This window comes from Hydractinia symbiolongicarpus, chromosome 5 (genome assembly GCF_029227915.1).
Source record: "Hydractinia symbiolongicarpus strain clone_291-10 chromosome 5, HSymV2.1, whole genome shotgun sequence".
Lineage (NCBI taxonomy): Eukaryota > Metazoa > Cnidaria > Hydrozoa > Anthoathecata > Hydractiniidae > Hydractinia > Hydractinia symbiolongicarpus.
Window position 1 is genome coordinate 7,524,997 of NC_079879.1, and position 22,770 is coordinate 7,547,766.

At 32.6% G+C, this 22,770-nt stretch overlaps 1 protein-coding gene across 1 annotated transcript in view; it reads left to right on the plus strand.

The window, feature by feature from the left end:
- The first annotated feature begins 3,160 nt into the window (after window positions 1–3,160).
- LOC130645934 (uncharacterized) overlaps window positions 3,161–22,770 on the plus strand; it is a 32,629-nt gene continuing 13,019 nt past the window's right edge. The window contains exons 1-18 of the mRNA XM_057452060.1: window positions 3,161–3,301; window positions 6,710–7,273; window positions 7,925–8,099; window positions 13,286–13,451; window positions 13,945–14,233; window positions 14,458–14,785; window positions 15,319–15,515; window positions 15,751–16,080; window positions 16,868–17,251; window positions 17,638–18,310; window positions 18,511–18,686; window positions 18,780–19,000; window positions 19,404–19,474; window positions 20,056–20,254; window positions 20,858–20,901; window positions 21,115–21,668; window positions 21,795–21,966; window positions 22,548–22,713. Coding sequence (XP_057308043.1) covers window positions 3,264–3,301; window positions 6,710–7,273; window positions 7,925–8,099; window positions 13,286–13,451; window positions 13,945–14,233; window positions 14,458–14,785; window positions 15,319–15,515; window positions 15,751–16,080; window positions 16,868–17,251; window positions 17,638–18,310; window positions 18,511–18,686; window positions 18,780–19,000; window positions 19,404–19,474; window positions 20,056–20,254; window positions 20,858–20,901; window positions 21,115–21,668; window positions 21,795–21,966; window positions 22,548–22,713 — 4,747 coding nt within the window. The 5' untranslated portion in view covers window positions 3,161–3,263. The remainder of the gene's footprint in view (window positions 3,302–6,709; window positions 7,274–7,924; window positions 8,100–13,285; window positions 13,452–13,944; window positions 14,234–14,457; window positions 14,786–15,318; window positions 15,516–15,750; window positions 16,081–16,867; window positions 17,252–17,637; window positions 18,311–18,510; window positions 18,687–18,779; window positions 19,001–19,403; window positions 19,475–20,055; window positions 20,255–20,857; window positions 20,902–21,114; window positions 21,669–21,794; window positions 21,967–22,547; window positions 22,714–22,770) is intronic.

Genomic DNA, 22,770 nt, shown 5'->3' on the forward strand with positions numbered 1-22,770 from the left:
TCACTGAGGACAAAAACAACAAACTTAAATCATCTTAAATATCACACTGGACATCCAAATACAAATGACAGAAAAGTCCCATATATAGCTTTATTACCCAGGTAAAGGGCGGCATGTCATTGGTTACAACTTACGTCATAGCGGGCAATAGCAACCGTGTTTAAAGTTTTAATAATCCATATAACAACGTATTAATATTATTGTATTACCGAATACTACAAGGTATTACAGTATATTACTGAATACTACAAGGTATTACAGTGTATTACCGAACACTACAAGGCATTGCAGTATATTACTGAATACTACAAGGTATTACAGTGTATTACTGAATACTACAAGGTATTACAGTGTATCACCGAATACTACAAGGCATTACAGTATATTACCGAATACTACAAGGTATTACAGTGTATTACTAAATACTACAAAGTATTACCGAATACTACAAGTTATTACAGTATATTACTGAATACTACAAGGTATTACAGTGTATTACCGAATACTACAAGGCATTACAGTATATTACTGAATACTACAAAGTATTACAGTGTATTACCGAATACTACAAGGTATTACAGTATATTACTGAATACTACAAGGTATTACAGTGTATTACTGAATACTACAAGGTATTACAGTGTATCACCGAAGACTACAAGGCATTACAGTATATTACCGAATACTACAAGGTATTACAGTGTATTACTAAATACTACAAAGTATTACCGAATACTACAAGTTATTACAGTATATTACTGAATACTACAAGGTATTACAGTGTATTACCGAATACTACAAGGCATTACAGTATATTACTGAATACTACAAGGAATTACAGTGTACTACTGAATACTACAAAGTATTACAGTGTATTACCGAATACTACAAGGCATTACAGTATATTACTGAATACTACAAGGTATTACAGTGTATTACCGAATACTACAAGGTATTACAGTGTATTACCGAATACTACAAGGCATTACAGTATATTACTGAATACTACAAGGTATTACAGTGTATTACCGAATACTACAAGGCATTACAGTGTATTACTGAATACTACAAAGTATTACAGTGTATTACCGAATACTACAAGGTATTACAGTATATTACTGAATACTACAAGGTATTACAGTGTATTACCGAATACTACAAGGCATTACAGCATATTACTGAATACTACAAGGTATTACAGTATATTACTGAATGCTACAAGGTATTACAGTGTATTACCGAATACTACAAGGCATTACAGTATATTACTGAATACTACAAGGTATTACAGTGTACTACTGAATACTACAAGGTATTACAGTATATTACTGAATACTACAAGGTATTACAGTGTACTACTGAATACTACAAAGTATCACAGTGTATTACCGAATACTACAAGGTATTACAGTGTATTACTGAATACTACAAAGTATTACAGTGTATTACCGAATACTACAAGGTATTACAGTATATTACTGAATACTACAAGGTATTACAGTGTATTACCGAATACTACAAGGCATTACAGTGTATTACTGAATACTACAAGGTATTACAGTATATTACTGAATACTACAAGGTATTACAGTGTATTACCGAATACTACAAGGCATTACAGTATATTACTGAATACTACAAGGTATTACAGTGTATTACCGAATACTACAAGGCATTACATTGTATTACTGAATACTACAAGGTATTACAGTATATTACTGAATACTACAAGGTATTACAGTGTATTACCGAATACTACAAGGCATTACAGTATATTACTGAATACTACAAGGTATTACAGTGTATTACTGAATACTACAAAGTACTACAGTGTATTACCGAATACTACAAGGTATTACAGTATATTACTGAATACTACAAGATATTACAGTGTATTACCGAATACTACAAGGCATTACAGTATATTACTAAATACTAGAAGGTATTACAGTGTATTACCGAATACTACAAGGCATTACAGTATATTACCGAATACTACAAGGTATTACAGTGTATTACTAAATACTACAAAGTATTACTGAATACTACAAAGTATTACAGTGTATTACCGAATACTACAAGGTATTACAGTATATTACTGAATACTACAAGGTATTACAGTGTATTACCGAATACTACAAGGCATTACAGTGTATTACTGAATACTACAAGGTATTACAGTATATTACTGAATACTACAAGGTATTACAGTGTATTACCGAATACTACAAGGCATTACAGTATATTACTGAATACTACAAGGTATTACAGTGTATTACCGAATACTACAAGGCATTACAGTGTATTACTGAATACTACAAGGTATTACAGTATATTACTGAATACTACAAGGTATTACAGTGTATTACCGAATACTACAAGGCATTACAGTATATTACTGAATACTACAAGGTATTACAGTGTATTACTGAATACTACAAAGTACTACAGTGTATTACCGAATACTACAAGGTATTACAGTATATTACTGAATACTACAAGATATTACAGTGTATTACCGAATACTACAAGGCATTACAGTATATTACTAAATACTAGAAGGCATTACAGTATATTACTGAATGCTACAAGGTATTACAGGGTATTACTGAATACTACAAGGTATTACAGTGTATTACTGGATACTACAAAGTAATACGGCATATTACTAAGTACTACAGTATACAATACGGCATATTACTAAGTACTACAGTGTATTACTGTATATTACAAAGATATTACATTAGGCAGTAGTATGTATTAACAACATCACGACGTTGATAAATTGTTTAACGTCGCGTGTCGGATGCAGTTGAGCTGTCGTGAGGAAAGGAATACGACAATGTCGGGTAAAGGTGAGGTTGTGTTAGAGGTTCAAGTATACGACATATTCACAGACTATATGGATCCTTCCATGAAGTGCTTCCCCCAAAATTGAGCATTTTTGGTTTATCTGCCATGTGAGGTGTCACAACATTTGCCGGACAAAACTGTCGCTGGATGACGGTTGCTAAACGGCATTTCTCATAGAAACGTCACCTCGCTTATCTTTTCGCACCCAGGGGTAGGGTAGGCGAGATGAAATCAAACATTTTCCAACCTCCTTGAGAAATCGGTCATTGATCTTTTGTATATACAAAACATTTTGGACAATAGAAGTTGTTCCGGTAGGTGATCATATACTATTAAGAGCTTATTAATTTATTTGATTTATTTTGCTTTTGGAGGTTTTGCCAGTTCCATATGCTAACAAGCACACAGAAATGTACGGTAGTTTTGATGGTCGGCAAAAGCTTCTAAGGTTAGCTCTAAAATTAATAGATCCCTAGTTTCTCCTTCTAAATCGGCAAGCTTAAAGTGTTTTTTGAAAGTCCAACCCATTAAAAGCTTATATTTTTAACCCACTTAAGGGTTACCTTCCACCTCAATTTTTTTTTCCTTAATGTTTAATCATTTCAGAATTTAGCTAGCTAGCTATAAGTTAAAAATATTGTTATATATTCTTTTTTTCTATTTTTATATAATGTGCCAGCTATAGCAGTAATTGTAGCTTCGAAACGATCTAGTTGCGAGCAAAATGCAAACAAATGACATAATAGCTAGGTATCTAGCTACCAAGTTATGAGGCAAACCTAATCGTTTAGTGCTTTTGCAAAATTTCCTGTTTTTGTAAAGAACATGTTTGTTCAAGCATGCAGCTTTCTATTCTTTTTGAATAAAAAAGATTTTAGAACAAATTGAAAGTTAACAATATTTTACTGCACTGACGTAAAGGCAACACATACTGCATGTATGTAAATTCCAACCTTTTCCAATAGCCTGTCGTCTCTTTTTCATATCTAAACAACTTCATAATAATTTCCTCATTTGCTGTTAGGAGCCAGAGTATACCAGAGAGTGTCAGAGTATTATTTCCTCTTGTATCCAGTGCTTCTTGTCAAAATAATGCAAGAAAAAGAGGCCTAGAGTAAAAAAGTATGTGAAATAATATTTGTGGTATGAAGGCTCTTGAAACAACACAAGATATACATGCCGTTGTTATAAAAACACGAGCCTCAGACTTTTTTTGTTACAGCGAAATAAGAAAAGTGTCATGCTCAAATCATTGTTTATAAAAAAACTGATTCAAACTTTTGCCATAAGATAAGAACATTCCAGGATATAAATTCAGGTATAATTCTGTCTAATTTTCTGATATATTTTTTTTAAATTTAATTGTTCCTTTTCTCATCTACTACGAAGTAATAATTCATATTGACGCCATTACGGTGGTATTTATAAACACATTTGTTAGAAGGTCCAAGGTAAGAACAAAATAAGGCTGAATTTTTAAATTATGCCTCGTTCCCTGCACCTGTTGTCTCTTTTTATATTGGGAGACAGAAGACAAACATATATTGTCTGAATAATGAGAAAAAGACAACAGGTCCTGGGAATGAGGTTGGAAGTATGCTCTTACTACTAGACTGAAAAATCGTTAGAAAGAAGAACAACCAGCTGCAAAGCAGATATTATTAACTCTTACGTGTATTTATTACCTGACTGATGCAAAAAAACGGTTAGTATGAAAAAATCCGATGATTTAATTGGTTTACAGCTTATTTTAACAGGTTTGCATGAAGCCATACTAACCGGTTTTGGAAGCCATTATCAAAATGGTAACATAAAAACGTAAACAAATAAAAATCATTTTCATAGCGCACAAAAAATATAAAACTGGCTCAGTTAAAACCATCTTCTCGTTTCAATTCACATAAACAATGATTCGAAGTTGTTTTGTGTACTTACAAAATTTTAAAATCAAACGATCATGAATTGGAAAAGTATCAAAATCTAACAGCATGTTTTCCTCCTTAGTGCTTTGGGAATAGCAACTTGAAGAAGCTTTGTTTTTCTGTTTACAAATGAATATTTATACCTCAGTCAAGGGCACAGACCTTGCAAAATCAGTCTGTACTTTTGACCTTGGGGTCTGTATTTTACAGTACAACATCAAAACCAGTCAGTATCCGTTAAATCCTTTCTTGAAATAAGCATATTGTGGTTAAAAATTCTAAGCTTATTTATATCTTCCTTATAAGCCTTTTTTATATGCATGTTTTGGTAACAAACTGTCTATCTCTTTCTCCAAGCTGCTTTTCACTTTTGTTTTGGAAAGATGTTCGTTTTCTTGCATATTGTCTCACCATCAAAATGTAAAGTATAATGTAAAATATAGAAAAAACACTTCTTTTTCTGATTAGAAAAATTCCATCATTAAAAGTTAAAATTTGAAAAAAAAATTAAGCGTTGTTGTGCACTCATGTGTATTAGTATTAAAAAATAAAGGTGCAGTTGCCTTTCTGAAATTTAAAAAGAAATGATTTTTATTTTAACTTTAAATAGGCTCTATCAAAATGAAAAGACGATTGGTACACAACTTAAATAATAATTAATTAAGACAATTAAGTTAGGTACATTTTGTGTTTCAGGTGAATGATAAAGTTGAATCCGAATAAAATTATTAAACAGCATGTAGAAGTATACTTAAAACTTTATTAAAAATGGTAAATAACTGACATTATATATATATTTAAAATATTACGGAGAATTGAAATACATAAAAAAATTAACTAATAAATTTGTTTTTAATTACTGTTAGTTAGGATAATTAATATTTCTGAACCTTACAATCTTTGGAAACAACACAACAAGGCATGACTTTAACAGTATCTTTCGATGCATATGAATTGCATTGAATACCAGTTCACTTTCTGTAATTTATTTTTACCCTCTTTGCACGTATGATAGGATATTAGCAGCCAAATGCTTAATACAAGAGGTGCAGATATTTTATTTATAGGTCTAAATTATGACACCATATATTATCTCAATGTTTGCAGAACAAATATGACACCATAATATGTACAGACAATTTTAATATTATAAAATTTAAAAAGACTTGTTAGGCAACTTATTGAGCTCCGCAACCTAACACCATTATCATCTTGAATTCCCCCTTATAACCTTAGTAGTTTAACAAAAACATAATTATGTAGTTGTAATGTTTTGTAAGGATGATTTTTAAACCTGTGGTAATCTTAATTCAATTATTTAATTTTAGCAAATTAAACTTTTATCTTGAACTTTTAGCAAATCATTCTCTTTTTAACAAAATAACAAAAGTATTGACTAACAACAATGTTGAAAAATGGAAATAAAAAATGTAAAAAAGTATTAACATTTTGTATTTGTTTTGAATGAGGGCGTTATTTAGGATTTTTTGTTATGATCAGGACGCAAACAATTTTATTAGTTATATTGAAATCAAATTAGTTGTGTAGCTTGTAACGTGTAGTCTTCTATTATTATCATTTGTTTTTTTGCATAATATTGTAAAGTAAATACCTGCATTTTATATCTATAGATGATACACATTTCAGTTTTTATTTAATACATATAATTCAAGCTGTAAAATTAAACATATTTAATTGACCTCCAAATAACAAAGAAAATATACCATTCAAAAGCTGCAGTTATTATTAAACCCTAGTTAATAATAATGGAATTGTGAGGAATTTCTTTGTTGACAAAGTGTGTTTTAATTGTATGTATAGTCTAAGTAAAATTAATAATTAATTAAGCACTATTTTTTTTTCTTCCTTTTTTTTCTAGCCATATGTTTGTTATGTTAAATTAATGTAAAAAGAAAACTTTTTCTTGTTTTTAGTGACTCGGATGCAAACGATAGTGAAGATATGGGAAGCGTAAAGTTAGTACCTATCGATTTGAGTAAACCTAATGAAAATGAAGAAGAAGATGAACCAGTAGACTTAGAAGATGGTACTAATGGTTATGAAGATGCACCCAACCCTATTCTGGAACAACAAGGTGAAACCGAGACCGACGATGCCCCACCAGAAGAGAAAACAGGTGCATTTGGACTTTTAGAGAAACTAGAAGATTTTATTGGTGATAAAGTGGAAGATGTAATTGGGAAAAAAGATGACACAACAAGTGTTTTGAGTGAGGAACTTTTTGTTGATTACACTCTTCATCAAGCTGCTAGTGAGGGCTCCATAATGAACATCCAGCAAGCATTCAAGAATATAGAAGATGCGAACAAGTTAGTGTCCATGGAAATCAACAAACTTAACCAACAAGGTTTCAGCCCATTACATTTAGCAGCGCGATACAATCACAAGAAAGCAGTGGCATTGCTTTTGGATAATGGAGCTGATATTGATGTTGAAGTATCTGAATATAAGTTCACACCACTTCATTTAGCAGCAAAGTATTTATTTCTTTTTTGTAAAAATTTGTCTCCAGTTTTTGTGCAATGGCGATACTGTAAAGGCTTGTACTTCATATATAGAAAAACACTTATTTTTCCGATTAGAAATATTCCATCATTAAAAGTTACTATTTGAAAAAAAAATTAAGCGTTGTTGTACACTCATGACTGTATTAGTATTAGAAAATAAAGGTGCAATTGCCTGTCAGAAATTTAAAAAGAAATGATTTTTATTTTAACTTTAAATGGGCTTTATCTAAATGAAAAGTCTATTGGTGCACAACTTACATAATAATTAATTAAGGCAACTAAATTAGGTACATTTTGTGTTTCAGGTGAATGATAGAGTTGAAGCCTAATAAAATTATTTAACAGCAAGTAGTAATATACCCTAAACTATACCCTAAACTATATTAAAAATAGTAAATAACTGACATTATATATATTTGAAATATTACAGAGAATTGAAATGCATAAAAAAATTAACTAATCAAATTTTTTTTAATTACTGTTAGGATAATTAATATTTCTGAACCTTACAATATTTGGAAACAACACAACAAGCCGGGACTTTAACAGTATTCTTTGATGCATAAGAATTGCATTGAATACCAGCTCACTTTCTGTAACTTAGTTTTACCTTCTTTGCAGGTATGATATGATATTAGCAGCCAAATGCTTAATACAAAGAGGCGCAGATACAACTAAAGCAACAACATATGGTACAACTGCTTTGCATTTTGCTGCACGTTGTGGAAATGCTGAGCTAAGCAAATTGTTACTGGATCAAGAACTTGTTTCACCTAATATTACAGATAATTCTTTGGTATGTTTATGCTGAAATATTAAAAACCTGTAGTTAATTTTTTTAAATGGTACTGTTAAATGATTCTTACCTTGATGAGGTAACTTGAAGGCTTCACCAGTCTCTAATACTATTGTATTGGTTACTGAAAGATAACAACAGAATTAACACAAATCGCAATATCAACATTGCCACCAGTAACACAATTTTAAAGCCAACACAAGTAGAATATCAAATTGCATGCTGCAACTGTTTGTCATAGTCAACATGACAAACAAATTAAAATCATCAAAAAAAACACAACGGTAATCACTACAATCAATTATTGTAGAGATATTTTGGATGTCTCCAAAACCTCAAGCAACTTGTTTGGAGACGCTCCATGTTTTGTCAAGCAGTCGGCTAATTGGTGTTTTCCTTCAACCCACTTGACAGTAATCTCATCTTGTTCCACCATCTGCCTCAATCTGGCTATATCAACTCGCAATCTCAAATCCTTTGTGACATTTGTCGTTTTCAAGGTTTCAAATAATGACTTGTTGTCGATAATACAAGTGATCTTTGGAACCTTCGTCAACTTGCAGATTTGCTGTATGACATTGGCCAAATAAAAACTAGCATCAGCTCCTTCACTCAGAGCAAGTGTTTCCGAAGCAATTGGGCTTTTGGTTACCCTTTGTAGTTTTTTTGATTGCCAGCAGATTGGTATAACTTCGCTCAGGTGTTTCACAAATATGATGAATGCACCTTGTGATGATCCACACTTCAAACTGGCATGAGTTGCATCTGTGTAGCAAATAATTTCACAATTTTTCATATTAGCAATTTTGGCAATGGTTATTGCAACATGCTTGCTCTTAATTTTTCGAATAATCTTGTTGGCATCTTTCAAATTTTGAACTGTAGGTTCCTTGCCATAATTGGACGTTTGGCAACTATCATAAGCCACATCAGGGCGGGTTTGTCCGGCCACCCAAGCAATTTGCCCACTCAACGATCTCAGCATGGTCTTTTCCTTGCTAGTCAATTTTCGTTCATTGTTAACATCATTTTCAATATTAACAGTTATCAAAGACTCTATATAGCTCACTTGATTAATCTTAATTTTGCTTTTAAATTGATCCACATCTAATCCTAGATACTTGAAGGTTGAGCTTGATTGCGTACTGATTTTGAACGTTTCGAAAAGTTTAGCAATAACTTCTTTGTGGAAGGCTGGACTACCACCATACACAAAGTCATCAACATGGCAAACAAGAATTCCAGTGATTTGCTTGACTCTATACCAGTAAAACACAGCAGGGTCGTAGGTACACATTTCACCACCAAGTTTCAACATTTCACTTCTCACTCGTTTGTACCATGCTCTAGATGCATCGTTTAACCCATACAAACATCTCTTTAGTTTCCACACTGTTCCCAATGACAATGTGTCTTTTGGTGGTTGTAGAAACAGTTCTCTTTCAATAGCATCTCCCTGAAGAAAAGCTGCAGTGATATCAAGTGAATTGATCTGCCAATCATTGCTAACTATGATAGCCATAGCAAGTCGAAGACTTTGTTTGCCACAAGTTGGAGAATCTGTTCTCAACGATTGTGAATTTTCTTCAAAGCCTCTAGCCACCAATCTAGCTTTCACAACCCTTTTTTCACCTTTGAACTTCTCAGTTATGACCCATTTGCTTGATACAGTTGTTTGACCAGTGTCTGGAACTTCTTCGAAGACATCATTTTCTTTTAAATTCTGCAATTCTCTCTCCTTCGCATCAACTACTTCCTGTGAAAACATATTGACATCACACATATAGACAGAGAATTCCGGATTTTCCAGCTCGACCCATTTGGACACATCATTCCAATTGATGCTTTTTGGCTTTCTATCACCTTTATTATCATTAGACACATTAACCCAATTTTTATAAGTGCCACTTCTTTTGGGTTGTGCTGAGAGAACTCTTGCACGATACCATCTTCCATTTAGATTGTATTTGATGTATGATTTTGCTTTTGGTTTCGATTCAACTTTCTTGGATTCTGTAGATGGTCTTCTGAAAATGTCACTTGTACAACCACTACCTTCGTCTTCTTCAGTTTCATTATTTTTATGAGTATCCCTGTTTTCCTCAACTTCATTTTCACTTGTGCCAGAATCTTCTTGGTCATTTTCGTCTACATTTCTAGCTTGTTCTTGATGATATTGCTCTACATCTTCAGAATCATCATAAACATCTATCACATTCTTATCAGCTGTGTCATCATCATCATCATCATCATTATCATAATCATCACCACCATCATCATCATCATCATTATCACAATCATTGACGCTATCGTTCATATCATACAACTTATTCAAATGGCTTTCCTTCCTCTTGACATGATCTGACTTGAATTCACTAACTTTACAATTTTGGCTATGTTTCATCAACTGACAGGGATGCACTCGGTAAAAGTTACCACCATGTCTGACAAGCACCATTTGACCATCTTGTCCCAAAACCACACCTGGACCTTTCCAACCCTTGGTGTTTTTGCGCTTGTAGAAGACTTTTTCTCCATTCAAATACGTCTCATCAGAATATGTTCTAACATTATGTCTCAGCGCTCTTTTAATTCTCTCACTGGATTCTGCTTTAATGAAATTCTCCCTTGCCTTATGCAGAGCAGATAGATTTTTTCTCACTATTTCACTTGACGTAGTTGGCTCCAATGCTGGTAAATGATCTGTCAGAATAGTGGGTGTGTTCACATTATGGCCAAATACCAATTGGTTTGGGCTGTAGCCACCATGATTCTGTAAAGAATTCTTTGCGCTGAGGGCCCATCTTAGTGCTACGTCTGGTTCACACTTCGTATCTTCAATTGTCTTGAACATGGTCTCTGCCAGAATTTTATTATGTCTTTCCACAATACCATTGCTGAAAGGAGATTCGCCTGCTGTTGTTTTTGTCTCAATATTGAGCTTTTCATTCATTTCTTGTAAAACCTCATTCGAGAATTCACCACCATTGTCAGTCAAGATTGTACTTGGTGATCCAAAGTATGCAATCCAAAATCTAAACACTCTACTGACAATGACATCTTTATGTTTCGATTTGATAAGACATCCAGCAGAGTAACGAGTTGCAGCATCAATGATATGTAAGATGTGTTGTTTATTATGTTCATAAACCTTTAAATCCATACATATTACTTGATTAAAAGTGTTTGCCAGAGGTATACCCACAACTGGTCTACTGTATGGCCTTTTATATTTGTGACATATTTCACAATCATTGCAACATTCTTCGATGCATGACAAAAATTCCTTGTCATACAAATTACTATCCTTTACCAGTTTGAGTAGCTTATCTTTGCCAGCATGAGCGAATTGGCGATGCAGTTTCATAGCTTTCTTCATTTTCTCTGTCTTACTAATATTTTTCAAATTTTCTCCATGTAGAATGATTTTTGTTCCTTTTTGAGCATCAAGATCACAATGTGTTAGTGGAAGACAATAGTGTCCTGTTGTGGTACATATTAAGTTAATTCTTTTCTTCCCAATAAGGGCCAAGTCACTGGTAAAATCTAACTTCATACTGAGAGACTTCATGGTACTACGACTAATCAGTAGTGGTATTTCAATCTCTACTATGTCAACAGACAATTTATACTTGTTGCCACCTAGAATAACTGGTATTATTAGATTTCTTGTAGCTTTCACTTCCTTTCCATCACCAAATCTATATATAGAATCAGTACTATTTGAAACTACAGCATTTTTATCTGATTCAGAGAGAGTCCCAAGATATTCATCCATCCATTTCTCCCCAGCCACTGTCTTTGTACAGCCAGAATCCAAGACACCTCTACCAAAGGATTCTCCAACAAGACAATATTGCCTTTGGTCTGGAGAGGCTGCAAAAAGGGTGATATGGATCTCATTTACATCTTGTTTCTTTTCTGTAGGTCTATTGTTCCGTGATCTGAAACCTCTTTGCTCTTGATTTCTATGAGGACATTTATTAGCAAAATGTCTTGTTGAATCACATTCATGGCACCTCATGAGTTTCCCATCCTTATCAACAGGATTCATTCTTGAACGTGTATTCCTTGACAAGCTGTCCTTGGTATCAGCATGAAGATTTCCATATAAGCATTCTTGTTTCACAGGAAGAGCTCCCAAATGTGCAGCGTCTTCTGCTGTGTTCAGTTCCCCAAATATCTTCATGATTGTGTCCTTCATATTCTTATACTTGAGTTCTGCACAAGTTGTACGAGCCAGTTTTTCATTTTCTTCAGACATATTCGCAGCTGTGAGAAGAAAATATGCCCTGACAGCTTCAGGCAATGCCATATCATATTTGGATATCTTATTGTAAAGCTTCTCAAACTGCACAATAAAATCAGGAAATTTGTCTCCACTATTCCTCTTATAGTCATAAAACTCTTTAAAAGCAATAAATGCTCTTGTGCTTTCATCTTTCAAATATATTGAATCTAGCTTAGATATAATCTTGTCCAAACCATCATCTGATCCCACTTCTGCAGGTGTCAGGTCGCGTACTGCCTCCCGTGCCCGACCAGTGACAGGTATACAGCTGGACCTTGCTTTTTCTTTGGTAGTTCTGTAAACATCTGCCAGATCTCCAAATCGTTCTTCCAACTGCTATAGTCATCATCCTCTTTAAACGCTGGTGGAGCCTTCAATGTTGTTGTTGCCATTGTTCACAAACCACTTCACCAATTGGTTTGCACACACACGTGTCAACAAATAGCCAACAAAAGGGAAAGTTATCTCTCTTACCTCAAGGAACACATCCGGGTGTGTGCCCTCAATTGCTTTCTTTCAACTCAAATGTCACTCGCACAATGATCATAAATACCAGGCCAGTTGATCTGTACCTTTTAACTCTGCTACCATTGTTAAATGATTCTTACCTTGATGAGGTAACTTGAAGGCTTCACCAGTCTCTAATACTATTGTATTGGTTACTGAAAGATAACAACAGAATTAACACAAATCGCAATATCAACAGGTACTATTAATTTTGCCAGTTAATTAAGCCAATGTAGGAATCACATAAAATTGTAAAAATTCATATGTAAAATTTTTTATTGCTTCAGCCTCCATTAGAATCATTCATTGTAAATTATGTCTTTTGTGAAAATATCTAAACAGATTATGTTTAGAAATTTGAGACCTATTTTTATGTTCTTAATTACAGAACACTCCACTCCACACTGCCATGTTGGGACGTAGTGCAGAAGTTACTCAGCTCTTAATAGAATATGGTGCAGACATCGAAGCTTGTGATATTGAAGGAGAAAGACCGATTCACATTGCAGCTGCTGAGGATTGTTCTGATCTCATCGTTTTACTTGCAAAAGGAGGTATTTTTAAATCTTATACTTTTTTTATTTAACTGGTATTAATTTCCTTCTTTACCAGAAAAAACTGTTAGTCCAAATGCATAAATAGATATTGATTTTTAACATATATTTAATTACTTGCATGAAGGAAAAACATCACAATGAATTAGTGTTTTCTGTAATGTGATACCATTGAGGCTAGAACTGTTTGTTATTGAATTGTTTATTTGCATAGAGCTTCATTTAGTAGCAACTATGTTCTAGAAAAACAGTCCTTTGTTAGATTTTTTGGTCTATTTTTTTATGTAAGTAAAAGCCATATCTAGCAAATGCAATGAGTCGTGGCCTGGATAGCTTTTAAAAATCTGAGGTATCCAATCTTGCACCAAAGTGAACCCTAAATGCAAGATAAAATGTGTACTAAGATTTTGAATTTTTAAAGCCCTGTTAACATAAGAAAGTTTATGTGACTGGTTGTTGATTTCAATTTACTTACAATAATCCCATGCTTTAGTGTTAAAGAAGATCCCTGAAGAAGAACGTGAAAATGCGCAACGAAACTTCATAAATGCAACATCTTATGAGAATGACACTGCTCTTCATGTAGCTGCACAAGCTGGTTATGAAGAGACAGTTAAAACACTACTTTCCATTGGAGCAGATGTAAATGTTCGCACTGATACAAGACAAACACCACTACACCTAGCAGCTATGAGTGGGCAACTTTCTGTAGTGAAGTTCTTAGTTTTAAACAGAGCTAAAGTCAATGTTCGCGATGACCAGTTAATGACACCCTTGCATAAGTATGTTGTTAAATTTGCTTTGTTTCTTGATTATATTAAAAAGGCAAAAAATGTTATATAACCACTTATCAATAATTAGTAGCTAGCAGACAATAACTGAATAATCTTGATGGGAACTCCAATCATGATGAGTGGGTGTAATTGGAAAAAATGAACCGCATCCTATTTTAAGTTAATATTTGGAAGGTTTTTTCTACAAAATATAATTATAAATTGTGTCTTAGGGCTTGTCAGCATGGACGGCTTGATATTGTCAAGTATTTAAAAGAGCATGGCGCAAGAATTGAAGCAAAAGACAATGAAAATTTCACGCCTTTAATGTGTGCTGTTTGGAAAGGACAAAACGATGTTGTTGATTATCTTCTAAATGTTGGAGCGAAGATCAATGTAACAGATATCAACATGAAAACTCTGTTACATCTTGCTATTGAGGAAGACTGGGATGAAACACTGGCGATGTTAGTTAATCGTGGAGGGCACATTTTGATAAACTCGGTCGATAAAGATTTCAAAAGTCCACTCCATTACGCAGCAAATATGGGAAATGAAGAGGTTATATTTCATATATATTATATCTCATATAACAAACAGTAGTGGATGTCAAGCAAGTCATAAAATTGTCTTTTCAAAATTCAAACAATGGCATCTAAACCCATTTTTTACATGATAAACTGATACTTGGGTAAACTCATATTTATATGTGGGTGTTGCTTTTCAAACCTGTATAACGTGTCTTGCATTCTGCATACATATCCATAATAGTAGCATGGCATAATATGTAACAATTTGCAACTTTTTTTGCATCTTTTTAATAGGATAACTTAATTACTTGCTTTAATTTACCCTACAAAATGCAAAATACCCCACTAATTGGCGATATTATATATGCTGCTAGTTAAACGAAACCAAAATAATCTTGGACATTTTCCCCCCTGACCATCACATTGCCCCCTGACCCTCAATAATCTTTGATTGCTTTGTGATTGGAACTTCTTCTTTTTAAATCAAACATAAATTTTAAGTTAATAACTAAAAATATGTAACAAATTATTGTAAAAAAAATCAACCAATGTTTTTTATTTCAGGCAATTACTTTACTTTTAAGTAAGTCAGCGAAAGTCGATCATGGTGATAATGAGGAAAAGACTTCAATTCATATTGCTGCTGAGCAAGGAAGAAACAACTCTGTCAAACTTCTTGGTGAAGCTGCACCTGGTATTATCAACTCAACTGATGATAGGGGTAGATCACCATTGCATCTTGCTGCAATCAATGGGCATAAGTATGTGTCTTTCTTTTTAAAATACCAAAAAGAAATTTTCATTTGCCCTGAAAATGAAACTTTATATAAACATAAACATCTTCTTAAGAACCAACTATCCTTAAATATAGTCAGAAGAACAGTACTGACAGCCAATAGGATTAAAAATGATTTATGTCATCATTTGCAGTGTTAAAATTATAACTCTTTTACACATTCTTTTTGTCATTTCAATAATTCTCTAAAAAAAATTTAGGCGCGTTTGTGACTCACTAATCGAAATGGGGGCAGAGACTTCATCTCGAGATGATGTAAATTGGACACCTTTAGACTATGCTGCAAGACATGGTCACACAAAAACTGTGAAATTGTTACTTGACAATGATGCTCCTGTTGATGCATTTGACAAGAATTTAAGTACACCTCTCCACCATTCTTCTAAACATGGACATATCGATTGTATTAAAATTTTATTGGATTATGGAGCTAGTATATCACAACAAAACATCCTTGGAAAGAATTGTTTAGACTTGGCTGTAGAGAATAATCAAAGAGAAGCATGCATGGCATTTGTCACACATAAAAGGTAAACATATGTCAGAATAAAAAGCTACTTATGCTGTTATATATGGTTTTTGGAGCTTTTAACTTGGAGCTTTTTACTTAATAATTTATAACTTGATAATTTACAATTGAGATTTTAAAGGGTTTTTTTTACAAAGGCAATTGTGAATGGCGAACCTGAAGGCAAATTAGCTACAAAATGGATGCCGTTGCTTCTTTGACTGTGCATAACTTGTGCTGAGATGTTGTAACTTTTCCATCTTTAATTCTCAAAAATTTATATTACATATTTTGGCCAGGGGTAATGTTTTGTAACATAATATTTAAATGTGCTGACCTGCATATAGGAGTGTTGGATAAGGTGTTGCTAAAGAGTCATAGGGCTAAAATGCAGACCAGAAACAACATAATATTGTTTTCATTTCGTCCTTGTACCAAGTTTATAGTTAATTTAATCTTTAATTTCGATCCCAATGGCATAATTAAAACTTTTTTTATATGAAATAAATTGTTTTCTACCCAGTGGTTATGTCTACTAAGAATTGAACCTTTATTGCAGTAATACTTGCAAATTCGAATTTTATGACCCAATTGATGTCATCAAATTATCTTTTACCTGGAATATTTTCAAACAATTGACATTCTATGTCAAGTATGTCAATTATTATCAACTAAGCTTCAGTAGTTCTGGATCAATGACCTGCAGGTGCTGTATCCTCTCCCTTCTCTGGTGCCACACTAGACTGAAAAACATGGAGTGAACAGGGTTGAGAGTATGTTGGAGATTTCTGTTAATTGCATTTTTTCAGGTGGAGAGAAGCGATAAACCATGTTGATAATGATGGCACCCACCCAATGGAAAAACTCATTGCAGCAGCACCAGAAGCTGCAGAAGTTGTGCTAAACAACAGCATTCGCTATTCAAAGCATTCAGTAAAACATCCCGATTATAGTATTACATACAGTTTTTGTTACGTTGATCTTCATCCAGAGAAGCAGATAAACAATATATATTTTGCACCATCTACCATGGTCAAACACCATCGTGAATCATTGTTGTCTCACCCACTTACTGTTGCGCTGATTGATGACAAGTTTGCGCGTCTTGGAAGATGGATATACCTGACAAACCTAACTGCTTATATTGTTTTTGTAGCATTACTGACATCTCTTCTTGTTGTTGACAAAGAAAGGTAGTAATTCTTGGCTAACCGTTTTAAAAAAGTTCCTTTTTTTCTGTAATGATTTAAAAAAACTTCCTATTATTTATCATATTACTTTCTTTTTTTTTAACTTGTACTACTTTTGAAAGGCATGTTTATTCAACGGAAGCTTAAATTTTTTCGGGGGGAGGGTGATGGCTCTGTTCGAAGTTATCTTTTCAATTATGCCTTCATAGGAGTTAATTTTAAACAGATGTATTAAAATTAAAGTTTTACGGGTAATATTTAAGGTGCTTTTAGAAAATGACGTGTTCAATGCAGTATCTTTCTTAAACAATTTTTATCTTTAATTTCTAAGCTTATTAAACTAAAACAGTAAATATATATGTCAATATCTGATTTCTACCTATTTTTAGAATGTCAAATCCAAATGTGAGATTACAAAAATCAAAATATCAAGAAGTTGCGCCATGGCTCATTTTAATCCTAACCGTTGCACAACTAATAAAAGAAGTGGTGCAATTTTTGCACATGCGCTTGCGTTACTTCAAAGATATGATCAATTACTTGGAAATAATTCTATATACAGCAACAATAGTATTTCTGATGCCTTTTCTAATTGAGAATTCACACTCAAAATTTAATTCTGACACCATAGTAGTATTAAATCAAGATGATATGGATTATTTAAAAAAACTGGAAGATATTAAGTGGAATGCAGGTGCTGTAACTATATTGTTCGCATGGGGAAATTTATTGCTGTATTTGAAAAGATTTCCATTGTTTGGTTTATATGTTGTCATGTTAACGGAAGTGTTTAAAACTGTCATAAGCGTGTTAACAGTTTTCAGTATTTTTATTGTGGCATTTGCACTTTCTTTCTTCGTCTTGATGGATGGTCAAGATGCATTTAGATATGTTGGAAGGTCTATTGTGAAAACTGCAGTTATGACGGTCGGTGAATTTGAATATAGTTCAATTTTCACAGAGCATTTAAACAGCCCAAAAGTGATTCCTCATAAAGTTATGACTTTTTTGATTTTTGTACTCTTCCTTGTCATCATGCCAATCCTTATCATGAACTTGCTTGTAAGTATATTCAAATTGTTTTGCAACAGTACTGTTGTGTATTTCATTCCATGTTTTCCTTTATCTAAATCGGCTTATGTATTTCTTGTTGGCACTCGGCAATTGCTTGCAAATTTTAAGTTACCAAGACAATCATGCAAATAACATATGACGTTGGCAAACAATTTTGTACGTTAAATATACCAAGTTTTTTTGTTAAGGTTGGTTTGGCCATTGGAGATATTGAAGCTGTTCGAAAAACAGCTTATCTTCGTATTTTAAAAGCCCAAGTGCAAATGCTTACAACATTTGATAGGACTTATCCTAGCTGGTTACTCAAAGCATTTTACAACCCAGAGAGAGTTCACAAGCCAAATGAAAAGAGATGGTCTAAAAGGTAAATTGTTTTTTTACATAAGATTTGTGAGTATATTTGCATTTATAAATATGGTGATAACATTGATTGCTTAATTTTTGCTTATTAATTTAGATTCATTAATTGGATCCGGGGGTCTGATTACGATTCGTTAAAGGAGGAGCAAAAAGAAATGGCAGGTAAAGAGGAGCTTATTTTACGTGAACTGACTTCAAATCGTGAGGAGTTAAACAAACAGAAGAAACGAATGAAATCTTTAGTGGATATGATTGAAGAGCAATTTGATATCACTAAGAAAATAGCAGAAAAATTACAACTGGAAGAGGATAATAAATAGGTAGGTTGCTAATCTATTTGCTTCCATAACTGTGCTATAACTGATTGAAGTACACATCTTTTTTGTAAGAAACACAATGTTTCTTAACTTACGGTAGACCACAGGAACTTCTTATTGGTAACTCGCAAAGTATTGACAAAATTAAAAAATTAATTTGATAGATTGATAGGAAAACAAATGTAAGAATATAACAGGTGTTTGAATCTATAATTTGTTAGAAGATCTTTTTTAAAATTAAGTAAAGCTGAACTGAAAAATCTTATGTGTTGATCAGTTTTACTGTTTACAACATTTTTGGCATTTTTTTTTTATTAATTATTTTTTTACAATAAAAAGAGAAGAATTTGACACTTTTTAAAATTTAAAAACTCCCAATTAATATATTTTCTTGTCTATTTTAGATCAACAAAACAGGCAATCTGATATCATCCGTAAATTAACCAACTTTAAGCCAATGTGCTACTATCTCATTGTAAGATATTAAATTGGAAAATAAATGAATCAATAATGCATGATCCACCCTCATAATTGTAAAAAAAATTCTCTGTATACCTTGTATATAGTTTGCACCTTATTTTATGTATATCTTTTATATATGACAGTAATTATTATATTTCAAGTGAGGAAAGTTTTGAACTGATAACTAATAAGCAACATTACAATACATAGAACTGCATCATCTTGTTTTATATTTGTAAAGATAATAAGGTCCTTATTTTACCAACAACTATTATATTTGTTACTTTTGAAGTTACGCATGCTTATATAAAGATTATTCACTTTGATTTTTCATTATAAACTGCTAGTAAATCTGGAGTCTCAGAACCAGTTAATTTCAAAAAAAATTTTTTATCAAAGCTCCTTCTTTAAGATGAAATATTTATTGTGAAATACAATGTATGTTTTTAAATACGCACACTCACTGTTTTATCGTAATAACTTATTTAATTGTCCATACCCACCTGATCCAGACAAAAAAGACTGTTTTGGTAAAAAAATTATTCTGACACCTTTATTTAAGTAATTATTTTTCCTGTTTGGTTGAAAATAAAGAAAATAGTTCATAAAGGAGAGAGGTATCATGAAGCGGATTGGAAGGTGAATATGCCAGCTGTATCTGAGCATGCCCAGTTTTGTTTTTTTCGATCTTGCCTTAAAAAAGATTGCTTTGCCATAAAGTGGAAACAGTTTCTACTTTTTAGTGGCATATTTTGCTGTAAACTTTTAATCAATCAGACACAATACACATACAGTACTGTGACTAAAAAAAAATCAAAATAACTCTTGTTTTTAATACCTAAAAGAGTGCTACATGTTTTTTGTTTTGCGTGGAAATCAAAAAATATATCATGGCTAATTCGCCATCGGATTTGCCATCGAATTTGCCATCGAATTCGCCATTTACAATTCCCTTTGTGAAAATCCTCTTAAAACTTAGTCTTTCTAACAAAATAGCTGTTTCTACTACACATTAATTTTATTACATGTTTTTGCACAATACTGTACCACTGATAATTTAGCTCTCTTGAAAAACATCCTTATTATGTGCAAAAGTAAAAGGATCTTGGTTTTGGTTGGTTTTAAATCTCCATATAACATATTTTTTGGTACAAAGTCATGTCAATATCCACCACATATTACATTTTCCCCTATTAATGAATTCCAATTTACATTAATGAAATAAAAGAACTATACATATTTAAATATGGTTTCTATCGCTCTTATTCTTACCATGGCATTAACTAATTTACCTGTAACTATATTTTTATTTACATGTATCAAATAAAAAGTGTTTTTATATAGGTATTTTTAAAAAAGCTACACATTTTTCTATATGCAACTTTATTTTTTTCAGCTTTTGTTACTATAAACAGAACCTTAATTTCAGTCTTAAGTGTAGTATTCAGATTTTAGATTTCAGCTTTACATTTTCTAATTCTGCAATTTGATGTTACTATTTATCATAAAAAAAGACTTCATTTTTTTAAAGAACTCTTTGTTAGATTAAATTGCTTAACTTTACAATTTTTCAGTTTGTGTTTCTAAAAATTCGATAATAACCCACAAAAACATTTGAATTCTTGAGTAATGTTTTTACTGCAAATCTAATTTTTAGATGATTTGCTAATAATGGGTGATATTACATTAATTTCTCTTCATCGCCTGACGTCTTTAAATGACTCAATAGATGGAAATGGTGATGACAGTGACAAAGAGAATGATGAGAAGAGTGATAAAAATGATAAAGATGATGAAGATGAGGGTGAGGAAGAGAATTCCGCTATGTTGACTATAACCAGAGCTCTTGGGATGCTCGGCCTCAGAAAACGAAGTTCTAGCAGTACATCAACTGTAAAAATACATAACTTTTTGAAAGAAAATGAAAAAGATTCAGCTGCAGATATAGACGAACATATTTCTCTTCCAAAAGATTATTCATTTTATCAAATTGTTACTGATGGTTCAATTATGTTGACTCAAAAAGCACTGGAAAATGTTGATGTAGTTCGTGATATAGACAAGCTTAACACAGAGGGATTCAGTTTATTGCATTTAGCAGCACGTTATAATCACACAGCTATTATAAATATTCTCATTGACCATGGAGCCAATGTTAATGTTTGTGACTTTGATTATAGCGCTACACCACTCCATCTTGCAGCCAGGTATGCAGTCATGATAATTGATTGAAGAAAATAATTTTATTTTATATTTAACACAATACTTGTGTTTTGATTATGTAGATTAATTTCCTTTTAAGTGTATGTATATTGAGATTACTTCTTTTCTAGATATGACATGATAGCAGCTGCCAAGTGTCTGATTGAACGCAATGCAAATATAAATTCAAAAAATATTTATGGTACAACACCTTTTCATTTTGGAGTGCGACGTGGAAACGCTGAACTGTGCGAAATTTTAATAAAAGCTGGTATTTCTATAAATGCAACAGACAATGCTAAGGTAGGCTGAGTAAATTATTAGCATACATCAGGAATAAAGGGCCATACCAACATCCTAGCAACCATTCCCACCTTTCATTTAAATGATAGAGTACCAGATTTAACATTTTCATGCTTATTTTATTGCAGCAAATGATATCCAGGAATTACGCTTGGGGGAGTACTGAACTCCTAACAAAAGTATTTAAAGGTCTTTTTAATGACAGTATTAGGTTTTTCTTATAAGGTAACCTATGTTCTGAGTAAAATACATTTAAAACATATAATTTCTTTAAATTAATTGTGCTCTAAGTGCTTTTTGCAGCGTACAGGTTTTGCGTGTTTATTATGTGGAAAAATCTGTTCTTATTTCAGTCACGCTTTTGTTTAACTATTCCAACAAAAATAGAAGTTGTTTCTATTATTAAGTGGCTGTTGCTTGCTTTAAAATATTGCATTGTAGCGCCATATTTTAATTTTAATGTGCGTAATTCTCCTGAATTATCTTAGTTCAAGTTTTCGGACTTTTGGGGAAAACCGCAACCCATACAGTAGTATAGCAAAGTTGTTTTGCTGAAATAAAGTAAACAAATTGTTATTTAGAATACTCCTCTTCATGCTGCTATGTTGTGCGAAAATGAAAACGTTGTTAAGATGTTGATGGATCATGGCGCCAGTATTTCTGCTTGTGATGTGGAAGGGGAAAGACCGATTCATGTAGCTGCATCAGAAGACCAGTGTGAATTTATTGAACTCCTTGCGAAAAAAGGTGTGTTGAAAATTCAATCTGTCCTATGTTTTTTATCAGGCATTAAAATTAAACCAC